Here is a 19,947-nt window from a genome sequence, read left to right on the forward strand (position 1 = left end):
ACATTTAAAAAAAATTTTTTTTAATAATAATAAAAATTTTTTAAAGTTTACTTAGAAAAAAGTAAAAGGATATTACAAAAATGTTAGTAATAGTTATTTCTGGGTGGTGAACTAAAGCAATTTTTACTTTAAAAAAAAATCAAGCAATATAGAAAGGTACAATGAGTAGGCTTTCAGTTTTATTAACTATAAAACAAAGCTGTTAGTATCTCAGGGGGGAAAAGTGATGTACAAAGAGTGGGTATTCTATAACCCAACCAGCAATTTTTGGAGTTAAAGTAAATGAATGTGACAGCACAACAGACTGAGTCCAAAACAGTCAGGATTGATAAATGTGACATTATAAATGGACGGCCAATACGATGACGTATATGTACCGCTCTGGTCTTCTCATGTTTCTTCAAGAGCTAGATATGGGTGAATAATCACCTGTATTAGGTTTTCTCAAAGCAAGGTTCCCAAAGTCTTGTTAAGTTGGCAAATTCCTGAGTACCACCACAAACCTAGTGATTCAAAATCTCAGGGAGTAGACACCAGGATTTAGCAGTTTTAACAAGCTCAATAAAGATTGAGAATACTAACCTATGTGGTGAAAAACATGTGACTAGTTATATGTAAGCTGTAGTGAATTTTGAAAAAGGAATGCAGAGCTTCTATTTTGTTGGTGAATTCATCAAGGTCACTAAATCACTGACTACTCTTGCACATTTAAGGCTAAGGCCTATGTTAAACAAAATCTACTTAAAGAGAGATTTAAAGTCTTCATTAGTAAAAAATTACAACTATGAGATTAAGTTAAATTATATTCGTTATTAAACTAAACAACCTATTTACTAAACTTTCAATAAATTGCATTGTATATCACAAAGTGCTCTTCTCAAATATATTTATTTTCCAGCACCCAACACAGGCATTCATTCATTCAAATCTGTTTGCTGAATGTTTGTACAACATTCACTTGTGAATATGAATGAATTTGTAAGTAACTACTAACACATCACTAAAAACTTCACATACAAGAACTCTTTTAATCCACACAGAAATCCTGTATGATAAGTACTCTTATCTCCAGATAATGAGCAAACTGAAGCAAAGTAGGGAAAAGACTTGCCTAAGCTAGTCAGTAGATACATTCAAACCAAGGCAGGCTGGCTCCAGAATCTGGAGCCACTAGACTGTATTGCTTTCCTGATTTAAAACCAAATGTTATTCATCTAGTAATAGATTCCTTAAATAAAGCTGTAACATCTTTAAAGTTTTATTGTTCATCATTTTAATACTTATATTTGGCAAAAAAAAAGCACAATTATTTCAGATTTTTCTAATCTGCTTAATACACTGCTAAGAGCTGAATGCTTTTTTGTCTCGTTGATTTCCTCAACAGCTTAGCTCAGAGAAATTAATCTTTTCCCACAATATCTATGGTTTTATTCTAAAGACTTGCAACCTTATAGGCTTTGTTTTGTTTATTACAAAATACATTCACTATAAGTATGAGAGTTAAAAATCTTATTATCCAGGGGCGACTGGGTGGCTCAGCTGGTTGAGTGTCCAACTTCAGCTCAGGTCATGATCTCACGGTTCACGAGTTCAAGCCCCATGTCAGGCTCTGTACTGACAGCTCAGAGCCTGGAGCTTGCTTCAGATTCTGTGTCTCCTTCTCTCTCTGCCCGTCCTCAGCTCGTGCCCTGTCTCTCTGTCTCTGTCTCTGTCTCTCTCTCTCAAAAATAAACATTAAAAAAAAAATTTTAAATCTTATTATCCAGAGATAACTATTATTAACATGTCATCATCTATTCTTCCAGATTTATTACATGCATAATACTCTCACTTTCCACCAATACCACCAAATAAAATAAGTAAAATCACTGTATAAATTGAGAGGAACTGAAACTGTTTTACTCTGCAAAAAAAGACAGGAAATGAATTACTGTCATAAGATAGAAAATATTCTAAGCTACCATTCCATAACGTAAACCCTGAGAACATTGCTTTTTACAAGTAACTAAGTTTTGTTTTGCAGTAATCGTTTTCTAAAAACAAAAATAGTTTCATCGGTGCTTCATAAAAGTCTACCATTAGCCTTATCTAAAAACACTTACTTTCAGAGAAAAAGCTTCACATTCAAGAAATGTGACACAATGCGTTGGGATGAGCACTGGGTGTTGTATGGAAACCAATTTGATAATAAATTATATTTAAAAAAAAAGAAATGTGACACAATGAGTTTCTTACATTTTGCTATATACTCAGCTTTGATTTTCAACATTAAGAATTAAGTTTTGCTATACACCTTAAATTCATATAATGTTTTACATCAAATATAACTCAATACAAAAGAAAAAGAATGGAATTAAGTCTAAAGTTCTAAGTAAAAAGTACTCCTTGGTTATGTCATTTATACTACCATTCTGAGGTCCCAGCCATTTCCCTATTTCTTCTAGCTTCACAATCGTGGGTCTGGAGCACTGCCACACACTGCATCCCACAGCATGATACGCAACACAAAACGATCTCAATAACCTATTACTCACGTTTCCTTTACTTCAAGAGCACCCCAGTAAAGTACCCTGGTTTCATATATAAGCCAGGTCCAAACCACATTCTCCGTGATCCTACTCTCTGAGCTGTCTGAAGGATGTGCTGTGGCTGTTGGCTGCATTTCCCCCCTATAACTGCCTAATCCAAGAGGCCTGCTACAATTGCTAAATATAAGGTAGCCATACGCAAGCTTCTTGCATAAACTCTAACAAAGACTCTAGATAACAGACAATGGTTAGTATGTCTTTATTAACACATCACAGTTTTACCCTACCTCAGATGTTACCAAGCCTAGCTGATCAGAAACACCTGTGGAACTTTTTAAGAACAGATTACGGGGCCTTCTACTCTTCCAAGAACATCCTCACTCACCCATCTGCTTCCCAGAAGGCTAATTTGAGTAGATCTACAGTGACATTGGGTTAAAAAAAAAAAAAAAGAAGAAACTGTTTTAGTTACCTAGATCCTTGCTATTCAAAGCATGAGAAGCATCAATATCACCTGGGAGCTTGTTGGAACTACAGAATCTCAGGCCCATCAGACCTACTGAATCAGACCTGCAGCTTAACAAGATCCCCAGGTGATTAGCACAAACATTAAAGTCTGGGGGCGCCTGGGTGGCTTGGTCGGTTAAGCGTCCGACTTTGGCTCAGGGCATGATCTCACGGTCTGTTAAGTTCGAGCCCCGCGTCGGGCTCTGTGCTGACAGCTCGGAGCCTGGAGCCTGTTTCAGATTCTGTGTCTCCCTCTCTCTCTGCCCCTCCCCTGTTCATGCTCTGTCTCTCTCTGTCTCAAAAATAAATAAACGTTAAAAAAAAAAAAAGTCTGAAAAGCACTGCCCTAGATGATTCTGATGTATTGCCAGCTTTCAAAAGCACCACTCTATTTAACTCCCTAATTCTCAAAATGTTTAAGGAAGACTATGAACAAATTTCCAGTGTAGTTTGGTTATTGCAAAGGGGCTACCAAGAAAGACAGGAGTAACAGATTTTTAAGAGCCCCACCGCTACGATTTCACTCACCCTTGCATTACATATGGGAACTGATGAGTCTGTGCTGGGTCGGTTTGTGCTTGTGGAAGGGTACGTTGCCTCAATCCTTCCGAGGAAGAACTGGCAGATAAAGACAAGGTTTCTTGACTGGATGATGGAGTTGTTGATCCTGACTGATCTGAATTCTACAACAAAAATGTAATTATTTTTCCAAGGAGATTTAATTCATTGCAATCATGAGATTCGAGACACATTGCTAAATATGTATTTATGAAATACCTCTGCAAAAAGTGAATTTTAGAAATATACTGACTTGAATCATGTGCCCATAATAGGTTGATATTTTAATTCTGATGAGATTAAGAGTTCAGAAAATCAACAAACACGTTTTTTCAAAGAATGAACAAGATACCAATTAAGATTTTAAAATTCTCATGTTCTGATGATGTTATTAACTCCCAAATTCAATAACTTTAAAAAATATGACCCCTTGAAGATGACCCCAATTTACCTTTTGAAAAGTGTGTCACAAGTTTTACGTAAATGTAAAACACAATTACATTTGATATAAATTGTAGTTCTCCCACTTTAAATAGCTGGAGACAATATAATTTTAACATCCTTCCAAGCTCATTAAAATTGTATTTTACCTGTACTGCCTTCCTATTGAATGTCTTTTTATATGTCTACCTTTCTAAGTCCTGCCACGTAAAAGGTCCTAAGGACACTGGTCTTTTTGCAAAACTAACAAAGCTTTCTTTAAGAGGTTATTCCACATAAAACAGCGTCAAATATCTTACGAGAGAGTGTGATTCTTAGGGGCATAAACTGGTAAAGGCTTCCTTTTTGTCAAGATTGCTCACTAAATGGACCAGCATCATATGATACTCAGTTTAAAAAAATCATAGGAGAAAGGCATAGCCATTTGGCAGCACAGCCTAATTTTGCTAGAACTAATGATTTCTGACCTTATTAACTCTTTCATGACTAGATTTTTAAGACATTCTCAAATCCCACTGAAATTTCTCAGCCATAAAAAAAAGGAGAATTCAACTTAAGTTTCCCTTAATACTTTTCAGATTTTCCTAACACACCTTGAAAAAACTGAATATACATACTCATGACATGAAATCATGGCTGAGGAACCACATGACAAGTTGAAAGGGGTCTTTCTGAACAAAAACTGAAGCAACACAACTGCGTCCAAAGATTCTGTGCCAATGCCAATGTTTTGTCCCTTCTCATGAAAGGTAGGAAACATATGAAGACCCCTTGGCCTTTGTTGACAAACTGTATCTCAGTTTAATGTAAGCTAAATTCCCACAGCTAGTACTAGAATATACTTACCACTAAGGCCATGCTTAAGGATCTATTTTCTTAAAGAGGCAGTTAACTAGTAATTACTGAAAGATCCTCCAACTAGTTACCACCTCTGCGATCCATCCCCTCCTTAAAGTTTTGGCTAAACTCTTAACAAGAAGGAAAGTATACTTGGCAGAGTATGTAAGTTCCCTGCCCATGAAATTTAAAGCAAACTTCCACTCATCCAATCATTTTCTCTCATCATCAAAGGTGTCATATAAAATAATGGGAAACCAAAAATAATTTAACATAAAGGATTTGTCTTTCAACTGGTAGAGTATGACTAGGTTGAAAAGTTCAACTATTAAAAAAAAATTCCAAAACAATTTTAGTCAGATGAAAAATAAGAAGGGAAAAATGAATACCCAAGTCTGAAAGAATTGAATAAGAATTTTTTTTTCCTGACATTGAAATGCATGCCCAAATCCAGTCATTTTAAAAAACAAAATTCTTGAGCAATCTACTTGAAGATGATTTAGCATACTTAAAGTTTAAATAATTTAATGAACCTTGAATATAATACAGTATATCAAGTACCTTTAGTATTTTTGAAACTGTACTGGTCTTACATTTTAAATTATATAACCATATCATCACTCTGTTTTCTGAGTATTTTAGTAATTAAAACCTTGAAGATTGGATCTTCAGTCTATACACAAATTATAACTCATGGAGAACAAGCTTCAAGGAGTAATACTCTACACTGGATCTCTAAAAACAAAGTTTAGATGCCTAACTCAAGCTGTTCAAAACACAGTCTCACAATGCACAAGCTCCAATCGTTCTGTTTTTCACTTAAAAGGATAATCAGAAAATTTCAACATTTACTCCTCCCAAAACAACTCACAGAATTGCTGCTGGATGCCAACGCTTCATGACTTTCTCTAGTGGTGCTGGATTTTGGAGAACTGGGAGGAGTCCGAGAAGTACACACTAGATGAACCATATGATACTCATCTTGCTAAAATTAAAGAAGATTACATTTAAAGGGTAGTATTGGAAAATGTTTAGTTCAAAAAGTCAATAGCTAAGCTGAAATATTTAACTCAAATTTTAAGTTCCTTTCTAGCACAGCCATTTTATTAGTAGTAAATTTTTGCCACTTGAAGGTACATTTACCATTTCAGTATTTGGTACTAACACCCTTCTGAATTCAATATATTCTCCATGCCTAGAAAATGGTCTAACTACTCAGTACCTGCTATATGAACAAATGATTACTTTGTATATCAAGGAATCTTGAAGCAAGAAGTGCTGTAAAGTTGCATCAATGCAATCTATTACTTCAACATAAAAACACCTAGCACCTTAGTACCAAAACTATGTAATAGTCACATTGAAGCTGAGGCCTACAAACTTTTGAGTATTGAAAATATTTCCATTACAAGAAACTCAATTTCACCATGCTCTCATATGCCTTAATCCTAGCAAGGTAATGTATAGTTTGTTTTTTTTTTTAATTCAAAAACTAGTTTTACCTATAACAATTATACACAGATTGAAAGGGTATATCTGAACTATATTCCTTACATATTCCATGTGTTTCCATAAACCTACAACTATGACTAAAGGAAAATATTCTAATATTGATTAGGATTGGCATTTAAGCTTATTGATTTCATGAGTATATTTATAGTCAGACATAAAGCTAGGATAGAAGATAGAGAAAGGAAAGAAAATAAAGGAGGGCAGAGCAAAGGATGGCTCAGCAATTTAAAGACAGAAAAGAAAACCAGAGAATGATGAATAAAGAAAAGGGGCCAGGAAGAAAAGAAAGATGCCCAGTTGTGAGAAAGAGAAACAAAGCTACCAGAAACTAAAAATTTATCAACTATCTCACATAAACCCAGAATTCGGCTTAATTCTGAGGTGAATCCAAAAAAGGCTAAGAGTCAGCCCCTCCCCTAAAGAGGCTCACAAACTGTTAAGAGATCAGACTAGCATATCAGAGCACAATTAGGGAATATATAAAACAGTCTTTGGCACAAAACTGAGAAGCACGAATTGCAATTGCTTGAGGAGTTTAGAGAAAGGAGTTAACGGGATTGGAATGCTAGGGAAAAGGCATCCCCGGAGACAGCATGACATGAGATGTGCCTAGCAAAGTAGGTAGAAAGCACGCCTGATTTACAATGTCTTCTTAGCTTTGGAATGCAGAATACTAAAAGGCATCCAAGTATAAGATGTTTATCCTTAAAAAAAAAAAAAAAAAGATGTTTATCCTTAGAAACCTAGTTTCAAAGGTCATATAAGTCACAAGTAACAATTTTCGTTCACCTTTGGGAGAAATATTTCTGCAAAACATTTTATAACTAAACAAGTAAAACTAATGGCAGGACCTATCTGAATAAAAGCAAATACACTGACTTTAACAAAAACGCTTTAAAGATCTATTCAAAATATAAACATACTGTTCAAAACATTTTCTATGGGGGTACAACAGTCGTTGAACTGAAGCATTTTTATTTGAACTCTTCTGGTCAGAAATCATTTCTGGAAGCAAAAACCTTCTAAAAGGTATTCACATGCCAAGTCTAGCCATCCTTGGTTTAAAAATAATAAATAAATTTGTATTTTTTTTAGTTTATTTATTTTGAGAAGAGAGGGTGTGCACGCACATGGATGGGCACACCAACAGGGGAGGAGCAGAAAAAGAGGAAGAGAGAGAATCCCAAGCAGGCTCCATTCCACCAGCGCAGAACCCAACGTGGGGTTCAATCTCACAAACCATGAGATCAAGACCTGAGCCAAAATCAAGAGTCGGACACTTAACCAACTGAGCTACCCAGGTACCCCAAAAATGTGTATTTCAAAGAGCATATGGCAGAAACGTTTTTAAGCATAAACACAAGAGGGAAAATGAACAGGTGGAGCACAGAGGATTTCCAGGGTAGTGAAACTATTCTTTAGGATACTATAATGATGGATACATGTCACTACACATTTGTAAAAACCCACAGATTGTATGCACACCACCAAGAGTGAACCCTAATGTAAACTATGGACTTTTGATGATAATGCTTCATCAGTGTAAGATACTGTGCACAATGTCAATTGTAACAAATATACCACTCTGATGCAGAATTTTGTTAGTGGGGTAGCCTCTGCATGTGGAAAGACAGGAGGCATATGGGAAGTCTCTATGCCTTCTGCTCAACTGTGCTGTGAACCTAAAACTGCTCCAAAAATTCAAGTCTAGGGCACCTGGCTGGCTCAGTAGGTAGAGCATGTGACTCTTGATCTCAGAATGATGAATGCAAGCCCCAGATTGGGGCACAGAGCTTAACATTAAAAAAAAAAAAAAAAAAAAAAATCTATCAGCGAGAGAGGCAAAAAATCTGCCACAAATTCCACTATTTTTGAGGGGGGCCAGGGAGGAGAGGTTATTAAACCACTTTGTCAACCTGAAACTACATGATTAAAATGAAAATTACAGCAAGAAGTCACACTGGCAAAGTTAAAATTTCAACTATCTAAACAAAAGGAACATACCAGTATAAGATTTTTTAAAGTTTCCCACAGATGATCATAAGCATACAGGAGAGGACATAGACCTTCTAAATCAGATTAGGGTTATCCAAAAGAACATTAAGAGTTAAGTCAAAAAGTTAAGTTTGTGAAACACAAAAATTATGTATGATTCTGCTCAAATCACAAACAAAAAGCAGCATCTCAAATGCAGAAAAGTTATGAAAGTATAAATTCCACAAATGAACATGAGCTAAGACGAGCTGCCATTAAAATTACTAGCATTCAGGGGTGCCTGAGTGGCTTAGTAGGTTGAGTATCTGACTTCAGCTCAGGTCATGATCTCGTGTTCATGGGTTCGAGCCCCCCATTGGGCTCTGTGCTGACAGCTCAGAGCCTGGAGCCTGCTTTGGATTCTTTGTCTCCCTCTCTCTCTGCCCCTGCCCTGTTTGTGCTCTCTCAAAAAATAAAATAATAATAATAAAGTTAAAAAATTACTAGCATTTAAGCTGATTGTCAAAAAATTACTTTGAAATATATTTTAGCTCTGAGCACTAGCATTCAAAGTTTGCTAATCGATGGGCCAATTGTACTTCCTTTCATCTCCTGTCCTGAAATTAAATTCCTACCTCAAGCAACTTGTATTAAAATATCATGCAGTTTGGTCAAAAGGGGATTTAAGAGAGAAGAGATTATCAATGAAAATCCTTCACCACTACTTGAACACTACTCCCGCACTACTGATAAGTCAATACTGCTTTCTAATATGACAAATACCTGAACACAAACATATAATCCTATTTTAGATTTAGCCATCAGATGGATATACAAAACTGTTTACCTAAACTAATTAGAATCTATCATTATGTTCTTTACTTTCTAGTTCAAGTTTACCTGTTATGCTCCCCAAAAGGGTTGATTTTAAGTATCTAAAAACTGAACCAGCTAAATATCAGTAAAGCTTCAGAACATATCTCCTCTCACTCTGAATGTATCTGGTATCAAACAGTTGTAGAAAAGCTTACTTTTCTGAGAATGTCTTTCAGCTGCAGATGATCGGGAAGCAGTCTGCCCGAATACACCAATCTTTGATCCTTCGTCAACTAAGAAATGGGACAAAGAAAAGATTTCAACTTTTTCTAATTATACAAATTGGAAATTGGGAATAACATGCCTAAATGTGAGTAAAGTAAAACTCCCTTTAGGCACAGATAAGCAGAAAACTGACATAACTTAAAATTATTTTTTCCAAATTCGACATAAGACATTAAGAGCTCAGCAAATGGTAGTCTACCTATTGTGGGTACAATAAAATACAGGTAATTAACAATGTTTTAAAAGATAAGGAAAAAAAGGTAAATTGGAAGTTTGCCTTTCGGCCATAATGCAATGCATGTGTGACTATCATTAAAGGCCTTCAAGACTGTAAATAAGAAGGTGGTTGGCCTTCTAGCAGTAATAGTTAACAATGGGATATACCTTCAAGGTCACCACAATTAGTCTGTATTGTTTTGTCAGTATTTTTAATCTAAAAGGATACATAAGATTTATTTCCTTATTTACTAACATCATACAGAACAATTTATTGGTTTTAATTCAAGAGCCATTTGGATTTACAGTTTTACATGATAACTATTCTAGTTTTTATTATTCCTGCCACTCTCACAAATACCTCTATATATTTTTCAAAAACACAAGACTAAAGAAAAATAACTCAAGTGCATGGAGATTCAGCTGCCATCTCCATATGCAACCAAGAATAGGAAATAAGTTCTGGTTGTCTCTGCCTTATTTTGTACGTATGATAAATCTGCTAAGTGCTCACAATGCTAGCATTAAAGTATTTAAAATCAAAGCATTTATGTACAGTCCCCATAAGACCTCCCCAGAAAACAGGCAAAGGTTCCATGAATTCTATTAAAACAATTAAATATTAGCCATATCAACAATTGGTAAATATGCCAAATCCAAACAACTATAACAATTTTCAAGCAAAACATATATATTCAACATGGCTACTAAAAAAGGGTCTTATAATAAAAATAACCATAATAGAACCTGTCATACTGAATAAGTAAGATCTGTGGTTCAGGGGTTCTTAGGTACCAAAGATGAAGGGAAAGGTATAACTGTCTTTCCAAGATATTTAGCTGTTAGACATAATCTAGCTTCTCCTGTATTTTTGAGTGTGCCATTCCTAAAAGGCACAAGTTCAAATTCCTGTATATCAACAACCAAACAGAATACAGAAGGTTTAAAAAAAAAAATACATATCACAAATCTTGAAACTTCAATCAATACATTTAAATACTGAGTGAGGAATAAATACTAAATTATATAAATAACATAAGTTAAAGCTAAGTAGATAATAATTGATTTAACCCTTGAACTAAATGAATTCTATAATACAAGTTTCCATAATGCATTTATTAATTCAGCTGGAAGCTAAAGTTTCTTTGACAAAGACTACAGCCATCATAAGCTATCATTTTTCCACCAGTCCAAACATTCAATAGATACTTCTATGTCATATCATCATTCTGCACAAAGGACATCAGTCTTATGAATTTTTTACTTCACTATGAAAATTCTCAAACACACACAAGGTAGAGAGAACAAAATGAACCCCCAGTTATCATCATCAAAACTTCCCAAATATTCAACTCCAATAATTATCAATACTTTGCTATTCTTGTTTCATCTATCCCCCACTGCCTTTTTGAGGGAAAAGAGTTTCAAAGCAAATATCACACATCATTTCTTTCCACCCGTAAAAACAGTATGTTTCTGGAACAGATTTTTGGGTTTTTTTTTTCAAATAACCACAATGTTACCACAATCAACAAAATAAATATTAATTTGGTCAACTTCAAATAAACTTTTATCTTTTCACAGCAAGGGAATATCAATTTTCAAAAAGGCAGAATACATAAAATAACAAAATTACACAGTACCCTCCCATAAAGTACACTGAAGCAAAAACAAGCACGGATGAGGATGTAGAGAAACTTTGGAGAACTCTCACACTGATAGGAATGTAAAATGCAACAGCCTCTGTGAAAAAGTTTGGCACTTCCTCAGAGTTAAACAAAGAGTTGCCTGATGATTCAGGATATACCCCGTTCCATTCCGAGGTATATACCAAAGAGAACTGAAACCATGTCCACATGCCTAAGAATATCCATAACAACATTAGTCATAATAGCCAAAAACTGGAAACAACTCAAATGCCCATCAATTGATAAATGAACAAACATGAAATATACATATAATAAATATTAGTTGGCCCCTAAAAGTAATGAAGAATTGATACATGCTATATAATGTGAGTGAACCTTGTAAACATTAGGCTAAGTGAAAGGAGCCAGACAAAAAAAGACCACATATACTATGATTCCATTTATATGAAATATCCAGAATAGGCAAATCTTACAGAGACAGAAAGTAGATCAGTAGTTACAAGGAATGAGGGAACAGAGAACGGAGAGTGACTACTAGGGGGTGTAAGTTTCCTTTTTTGAGGTAACGAAAATGTTCTGGAATTAGATAGTGGTAACAACTGCACAACTTTGTGAATTACTAAAAATCACTGAGTTGTACATGGTACAGAGCAATTTTTATACTATGTGAATTATATCTCAATTAAAAAATTGTTGCTTGAAATTATTCAAATGCCTTCAAAAAATCAGAAATTTTAAAAAGAGAAAGGAATTCTTTAATTTTACTGGGATTGAAAACAGAAAAAAAGAAATTTTCATGTGCCTAACTTAGGTGAGATGATCTGAAAATTTTTTCTATATCACTAAAAAAAATTGCCTCTTCACTTTAAATATTAGTGAATTAATTTAGATATCTGGAAAACCAGTAGTTAGACATAGTAACAACCCAATAATCAACTGAGCTTTCAATTAGCCATTTTGGATTACAGACTACAGTATCAGGAAAAATAGAAATTTTGAGATCTCAATTCAAATTCAATTTCACTTATAAAAGTGATACAATTTTTTTTCTCCAGACCTGCTAATAACAGTACCTTTTACCTTGATTAAAAATCCATTTCTGTATTATTTAGGGTAAGTAATGCTAGCTGCTATAACAAACCCCATAATCTCAGTAGCTTGACACAATAGAAGTTCATTTTTCTCTCAATTAAAAAAAATATTACATGGTACCCTTTCAATATAAAAATCCATAAGACTCAAGATTGGTAAATCTAAAACAAAGTACTGATTAAATTGTCAATTAAAAGTCTACTGTTAACATACTGGCTACACAGATACATCTAAATATACTTGACCATTTATGTTAACACTACCATCATTCTTCCCATTGCTCATATGCTACATCCAATAATAGGCAGCAATCCCTATCAGATATGCTATTTTCACTGCCTCCACTGTTCAATAGCAGACGAAGTCCAGGGAAATATGTATGGTACCTGGTGTTATATGGTAGAGCAGAAACAGCTAAATTACCAAGTTGGAAACATCCTGATGGTACTCTGAGGAGCCCAAAGGCAGAACTATGCCACGCCAAATAAATACCTGCTTAACTAGCTAGCCCAAAAAATTTTGCCATCCACTTAACAGACATTACTAAAAAACATGGTGAGGAAAGCTCACCTACTAGTATAATATGTAAAAATCATAAACTGAGGATATTTGTTTTCTACAGGGCTTACATATACTATCTAAAGTATCTGACTTTTTAATGTTCAATCAGATATCAGAAAGAGATAAAATTCTATGTATCCCTGGGGCAACTGGGTGGCTCAGTCAGTTAAGTGTCCACCTTTGGCTCAGGTTGTGATTTTGCAGTATGTGGGTTCAAGCCCCACATCCGGCTCCTGTGCTGACAGCTCAGAGCCTGGAGCCTGCTTCAGATTCTGTGTCCCCCTTTCTCGCTCCTCCTTCCCCACTCATGCTCTCTGTCTCTCTTTCTCTCTCAAAAATAAACATTAAAAAAATTTAATTCTATGTACCCCTGATCCCTAAAATATTCACAAGAGTCTGACAGATAAGCTAAAAGGCCAACAACAGTTTCATATTTCTAGAAAATCACCTAGTTGGTATCAAAAGACTAAATTTTTTACATGAAGAAATAGGTCTCTCAATATGCATGGCTTAAAAAAAATCATGTTTAGTATATCTAACATCAACATAATCAAATAGCTTAGTAAAAAAATCTTCATCTTATATGTTAGTTCAAAGAACTATAACCCAAGTCCTTTGAAAGTGGTCATAATTAGTATTTCAGTACTTACATATAATATAGTTCAGTCACAAGTGTCCAATAGCTTTAAAGAGGTGGTTCCCAGAGGTGGGACCTTCACATTTGTGGAAAATGAATTCTCTGAATTTGTACTGTGACATATCTTCCTCCCACTGCCACTGAATTCACCCAATTTATAGCTCCAGAGAATTCAGAAATACTGTAAAATGGAAGCTTGGTTTACCCAAACTGCCTCCACCCTTTATCTCTGTGCAACAACAGTATACAAAACCAGCATTCAGGAGCTTAAAAAGTAATTTTCTCTGGAACTCCAAAGGGACATTCCCTGCTTAGCTGTTTCCACTTATAGGCCACTTGCAAATCAGAATGCCACAATACCTGACTGCTATGGTTCAAACAGACAAGCAAGAATGTGAAAAGATAAAGCAAAACAATGTGCTTTGAAGTCTTTTAAGATGCCAAGTTCCCGTATCTTCCCTAAAATGTATCAAAATAAACAGAATCACACACTAAGATGACATACATCAGAACAGAATTAAGGCTGTGTTATTATCCATTCATTTATAGCCTTTAAATGACACACCATCTAAACGCATACATCTCCTTTTACAGTTCACTTACTTCTTTTCAATTTGCAAGTATATAAAAACTAAGATGGCCAGATCCTTAAAAGCCTTTCTTCATCTTATTACACATAACCATCATATACAATGTAAATTATAATAGTTAAGTGCTGAGGCTTGAAAGTCAGACCAACCTGGGTTCAAATTCCAGTTCTGCCACTTAAGGAATTCTATGACCTTGGGAAAAAAAATCACCAAGCCTCAGTTTCCTTATCTATAAAATAGAGCTAATAATAAAACTTATCTTATAAGGCGTCTATGAAGAATAAATGTGATAAAACATATAAAGTGCCTAGTAGAATGCCTAGTACACATGGCAACCACTTAGTAAATGGAAGTTTAAAATTTCAGCACCAAATATGACGGTTAAATAAACGCATTTGAGACCATCAAATCACTATCTGTCATATAAAGGAGAAAAACTTAAACTAAAAGTTCTAGAAAAATTCTATTTTAAAAAGCCTTATGCATGAGGGGCATCTGGGTGGCCCAGTCGGTTAAGCATCTGACTCTTGGTTTCAGCTCAGGTCATGATCTCACGGTTCATGACATGGAGCTCCCCATCAGACTCTGCACTGACAGCACATATTTTTGATAAATTTTAGGGAAGATATGGGACTCTCTCCCTCTCTCTCTGCCCCTCCCCTGCTCATGCTCTCTATCTCAAAATAAATAAATTTTAAAAAACTATTAAAAACAAAAGACTGATGCATGACTAAACAAAACACAGTACTGTTATTTCCCCAAAAACACATTAGGAAAAAGGCTACAAAGGAGTTAAATAGTTAGCACTCATTCAAAACTTTTAACTTTTCATCAATCTTCACATTCAATTTATTATCTTTTGTTTGAAGTGTTTTAAAAATATGAACTATATTGCTAGGTGACATGAAACCCTCTTAAACACATGCAGTAAGATTTTAAAGACAAGTCTTATAAAACAAAAATTATTTATGTATATGGATTAAAGCTCCTTTAAGTCAACAGTTCTGAGATGGTTAAGTGAGTAAGTTTTAAAAATGACCTGAGGAAGGTCATAAAGAATCACAAAACTGAAACAGATATAAACCTCAAATTATATTACATAAGCTATTTCCACTGCTAATGAAAGTAATACTTCCATCTGAACTATAGGCAGTTTGGTTACAGAATGTCATATTCTCAGAGCAGAACTTATACAACTGGTTCTGTTCCTATTTCTTTAATTCCAACAGAATTGCAGAGCAGAGTAACAGTTTGAAAAAAGCACAACAAACCTCCCCAGCTGAGCAGGAGAGCTAGAAGACCTAAGCAATGAAACTGACTGCCTTAGTTTAACAGTATAAAGCACCAAGATAAAGGAAATCTACACGTTCAACAGGTATTTGCCCTCAAGACTGAAAAAAGGAGAGCCTCGGCGTACAAGCCCCAGAAAGGTTTGCCTTAAGACTGAATCAGGTCCATCTTAGTTATTGTTTGTATGTGAGAGGAGAGAAAGAAAGAGATAATGAGAAGGTTGCCTAATCAGACTTAGAGATTCTTACTTTTTAAGTTTTCTCTAGGATAGTCCATTCTCTGAATAACATTAAGTCCAACCATTTTGATATTTACATCTCTAGAAAATAAGTCTAAACTAGATCAAAGTCTGAAACTACTCAAGTAAAAGTGGCCTTCTTGACAGGCATCTTCACACCCCAATGGCAGTTACCTAAATTACAGAATAATTTCACACTACAGGCCAATTTCAGGATCTGATAATCTAAAGTCATAAAGAGAAATGTCACATTAGAACATGATTGACAATTATCTATATACACTATCAGCTTGAACCGATGGTATTTTCCAGTTCCTAAACCAGGTCCTAAACCAATTATCAATACCATTCAAAGTTAAACAAAACTCCAAAAGCCTTCAATTCCACATTTGAGGTTTTTAGTGATGACACTGTAAAGTTGTACATAAACATGGCAACTGCCTTACTTCCTAACTGGAAAGCACCTTCCCCTTTTTAGCCCATTATGAATCTGTAATCTTCATATATAGTACTATATTACATTTAGAATCATCAGAGCAATGTTACCTCTGAAATAACAGGGTTTAAAAAAAAAAAACAAAACAGGTATCATCTTGTCTGCTTAAAACTGTTATCAACTCTTGAGGTGCGTGGGCGGCTCAGTCAGTTAAGCGGCCTTCTGCTCAGGTCATGATCTCGTGGTTTGTGGGTTCAAGCCCTGCATTGGGCTCTGGGCTGACAGCTTCAAGCCTGCTTCAGATTCTGTGTCTCCCTCTGCCCCTCCCTCACTCGCACTGTCTCTCTCTGTCCCTCCAAAAATGAATAAAAACGTTAAAAAAAAAAAAAACTGTTTTAAACTGTTATCAACTCTTTGCAAAAAATGTCCCTGTGAACGTTTTCTTAAAAAGCTACACATTCCCTTACCTACACTTCAGAGTTGACCACTCCCTCCCTCTGCTCCTACACCATTCAGTACCTCCCGCTTGTGTAACACTAGTCACATTATATTACAGTTTTTTACTTACATATCTGTATACCCCACTAGACTTGAGCTTCATAACAGCAAAGGAACCATCACCACCTTCATGCTTAGCATATAGACATCCAAATGCCAGGCCAATAAAATCCTAATTAAATAAATAAATGAAGCCCAAGAAAGTATGCTTTGGTGGGAAGGAGGATATTTGCTCTGAGCTTACTGAAGAACAGAGAATTGAATTAAAATATCCAGGTGGAGATTATCTGTGATTAAGTCAAGTCAATATCTGACCATAAAGCTAGAATCTTAAGACTTAACACACTATTGCAGTTTGGCTAGAATTCTATTAACAGCAGTAGACATGTGACCTATCCTTTTAGACATCCTAAAAGGACAAATTCAAATTTCCATTCTTCTTACTCTAGTAGCTCCTATTTATTTTCCTAGAAGCCAGTGCCCACAGGGACCAAGGCCCTCCACCTACCCTTGGCTCATCAGATCTATCAGAGCCATCAACTTTTCTACTTCTTACCAGGGAACACCTGCTTCTACAAGACACTGGAATCCTACTTGGATTCCAAGTCACCCACCACCACCAGGCAGATCAGATGTACAAAGAAATCAGGCATAAGAAATAATCTCTGTTAAACACCAAATAGCGCTTGAGATTCTGTGTTTCGGTAAACACAGCATCAGTGTTAAGTAGTCATTGTGGGTGGTCATAAGAACCCAAACTTCCCCCATAATATTTAAATAATAATATTGTCTCTATTACAAAATGTCCTCTGTCCTTTGTAACCGTCTTACAAAGTTAACTTTTAGTCCCCAATCCTATGTTGAGGACTACTTAGGGGGTATCATTAAACAGTTGGTCATTAAACAGATGCTTCAAATCAGTCGTCATGTGATCAATAAATTAGAATGTAAGCCTGTCAAATCTAATAACCACAGGAAGTTTTCAGTGACATTCTAAGACAACAAACACATGGTCCTCACCCCCAGCTCCACCCACTCTCATTAACATAGAAATAAACTCCAGTTTTTACAGTTCTCTTAAGAGACGACTTTCTGGAAGAGTAGAAAAGTCAGGTTTGCCACAGGTAATTAATTGGCTGCATGTCATTTTGTACAGGCTCTGGAAGTGTGTGCCCAAGAAGCAGGTGGGTTAGGGGCAGGGGGGTGTAGGAAAGTTTGCAACTGATCTGTCCTCCAGCAGCCAAATGATCCATGTGGGCACTGGAGATTAGTACTAGGAGGGCAGAACTCCTGCCAAAAGCTGGCTTCTCCTGTGTGCAGGTAAGGCAAATGGGTTTCACACTCTTAGATACCTTTTGAAAAGCGATACCTCTTGGTCTATCACCGTGCAACCAAGCCCCTTTTGGTTTAATCATACAATATAAAGATCTCACATAAACACAAATTGCAGCATATATATTTAGGAATGGTATTCATCCTATGTTATGAACAACACTATGGAAGTCTATGACTTTCAATTCTGACTATTCTGAAAAGCTATTTTCCACTTTGAAAACGTGTAAAATGAATCATATGCAATAGGAAATGTTCTGTAATGCAGAAAATTTTAAAACAAATTGTCACCCCCTATATAAATCTTAATTTTCAAACAAAAGATCTGAATAAATGAGAGTTCCTACTAGCTTGTTCCAAGTACTTAAATACCTCAGGGTTTTCATTTCCCCTACTAAAAATATTTGTATCAAAAAGTACTGACAAACATAGATAACGCCAACTGAGTTGTTTTTCTAAGCCTCCTGTTTTTGCAGTAACTGCCCTATTTCTGTACTTCTAGAAGCCTAAACGCCTAAGGAAAGCAATAAAAGCTTTTATATGGGTTGCAGTGTTTATCTTTTCTTTTTAGGGTCCATCTGTCACTCCTATACTAGGCCGATGACTTATGTCCAATGAAAATGGTCCTTTTTTATGCCTGTCAATTCTTATGTCCTTTTATATTTTTGTACACAGTACTCTCACTAATTAACTGAATCTCAGGAGGAAGATATTAATGATGGTTGGGAAACACTCAAGGGACACACATACACTTCAGAACTCAAAATACTTCGTAGTCTAGCAAGAGACCTACTTGATTCAAGAGGGCAGGGAATGAACAGAGAGACTGGAGTGCATGGCACGGAAAGTTGCTGGCCAGAGCAGCTGCGCCCAGCTTTTAGACACTTACTGGTTTGCTAGGGTACACGTTAGACAGATGCGTTTTTAGTTTCCCCACGGTCCAGTTCAAGAAGCAGCTAATAGTCTGATCACTGTATTTCTGATTCGGTGCTTTAATGATGAGGGTCACAGGAATCTCCATCCCACTTTGGTCCATGGTGCCCCCAAAGTTGAACAGAGTCAAGAGGAGCAGTACTTAAGCCCAAATGGGCCGAGGTGGTAACTGCCGGCGCGACTGGTATGGGGAGGGCGGCAAGTAGGTTCTTAATATTCCGTGTCCAAGACAGTCACAAGTGCATCGGGTGATACAAAGGCCATTGCCGGTACCAAGGATGATGGACAGTGGCGGCGGTGGCGGCGGCGGGGTCTGGGGGGCCCGGCCGTGGGTGCAGCTTTCCCCGCCAGGTCCGGGCTCCGCCGGGCTCCGGACTGCGAAGGGAGGCCGGGAGGAAGAGAGAAAAATTGATGATAACGGAGAGAGTCACCGCCCCGCCCCCGCCGCGACCCCCAAGCTGAAACGCAACAAGGCCCCTAAGCGACGGCCCTGCCACGCGGGCCAGAGAAGGGGCCGAGCCGCTCAATGCGACCAGCCGGGGCAGGAGTACCTGAAAGAAGGCCGCGGGGCCCGCCACCGTCGCCCTTCGAGCCCGGGCAGGGCCGCCGGCAGCACAGTCCTGCCGGGCGTCCTCCGCAGCGGCCGCTCCCTTCCTGCTGCTCGACGGCGGCCACGGCACGGCCCAGGGTCTCGCGAGGTGGCGCGGTGGCCGCTGGAGAAGTTGGCCAAAGGGCGCGGCCCGCTCTCAGGCTGACCCCTCGGGCAGGACACAGCTGCGCGGCGGCGCAGGGCCGGGCGCGGTCAAGGCTGCTGCAGGTGGCGGGAGGGCGGGGACTAGAAACCGCGGCGCCCCGCGCGAGCGCGCTGGTTTTGTTGTTGTTATGAGGAAGGTCTAGCTCCCCTTTAAGCCGGAAGACGCAGGACGGAAGTGCGTCACGCGCGGCCCGCCCCGGCGCGCGGCCCTCTCTGTCCAGCAGCTACCGCCCGCCGCGCCCCCGCCGCCCCGGGTACCGCGG

At 37.2% G+C, this 19,947-nt stretch overlaps 1 protein-coding gene across 2 annotated transcripts in view; it reads right to left on the reverse strand.

Moving 5' to 3' along the window:
• Nucleotides 1–19,611, reverse strand: part of HERPUD2 (HERPUD family member 2) — a 34,762-nt gene extending 15,151 nt beyond the window's left edge. Inside the window, exons 1-4 of one of the 2 annotated variants that reach the window (XM_023250498.2) lie at nt 19,482–19,611; nt 9,389–9,466; nt 5,743–5,856; nt 3,564–3,718 (exon numbers count right to left, since the gene is read on the reverse strand). In XM_023250498.2, the coding sequence (XP_023106266.1) occupies nt 3,564–3,718; nt 5,743–5,841 (254 nt within the window). In that variant the 5' untranslated portion in view covers nt 5,842–5,856; nt 9,389–9,466; nt 19,482–19,611. Of the gene's footprint in view, nt 1–3,563; nt 3,719–5,742; nt 5,857–9,388; nt 9,467–18,886; nt 19,034–19,481 lie in introns of those variants that run through there. The other variant, XM_019825684.3, reaches the window with a different exon arrangement.
• Between the last annotated feature and the right edge of the window lie 336 nt (nt 19,612–19,947).

Source organism: Felis catus, chromosome A2, assembly GCF_018350175.1.
Source record: "Felis catus isolate Fca126 chromosome A2, F.catus_Fca126_mat1.0, whole genome shotgun sequence".
Classification (NCBI taxonomy): domain Eukaryota; kingdom Metazoa; phylum Chordata; class Mammalia; order Carnivora; family Felidae; genus Felis; species Felis catus.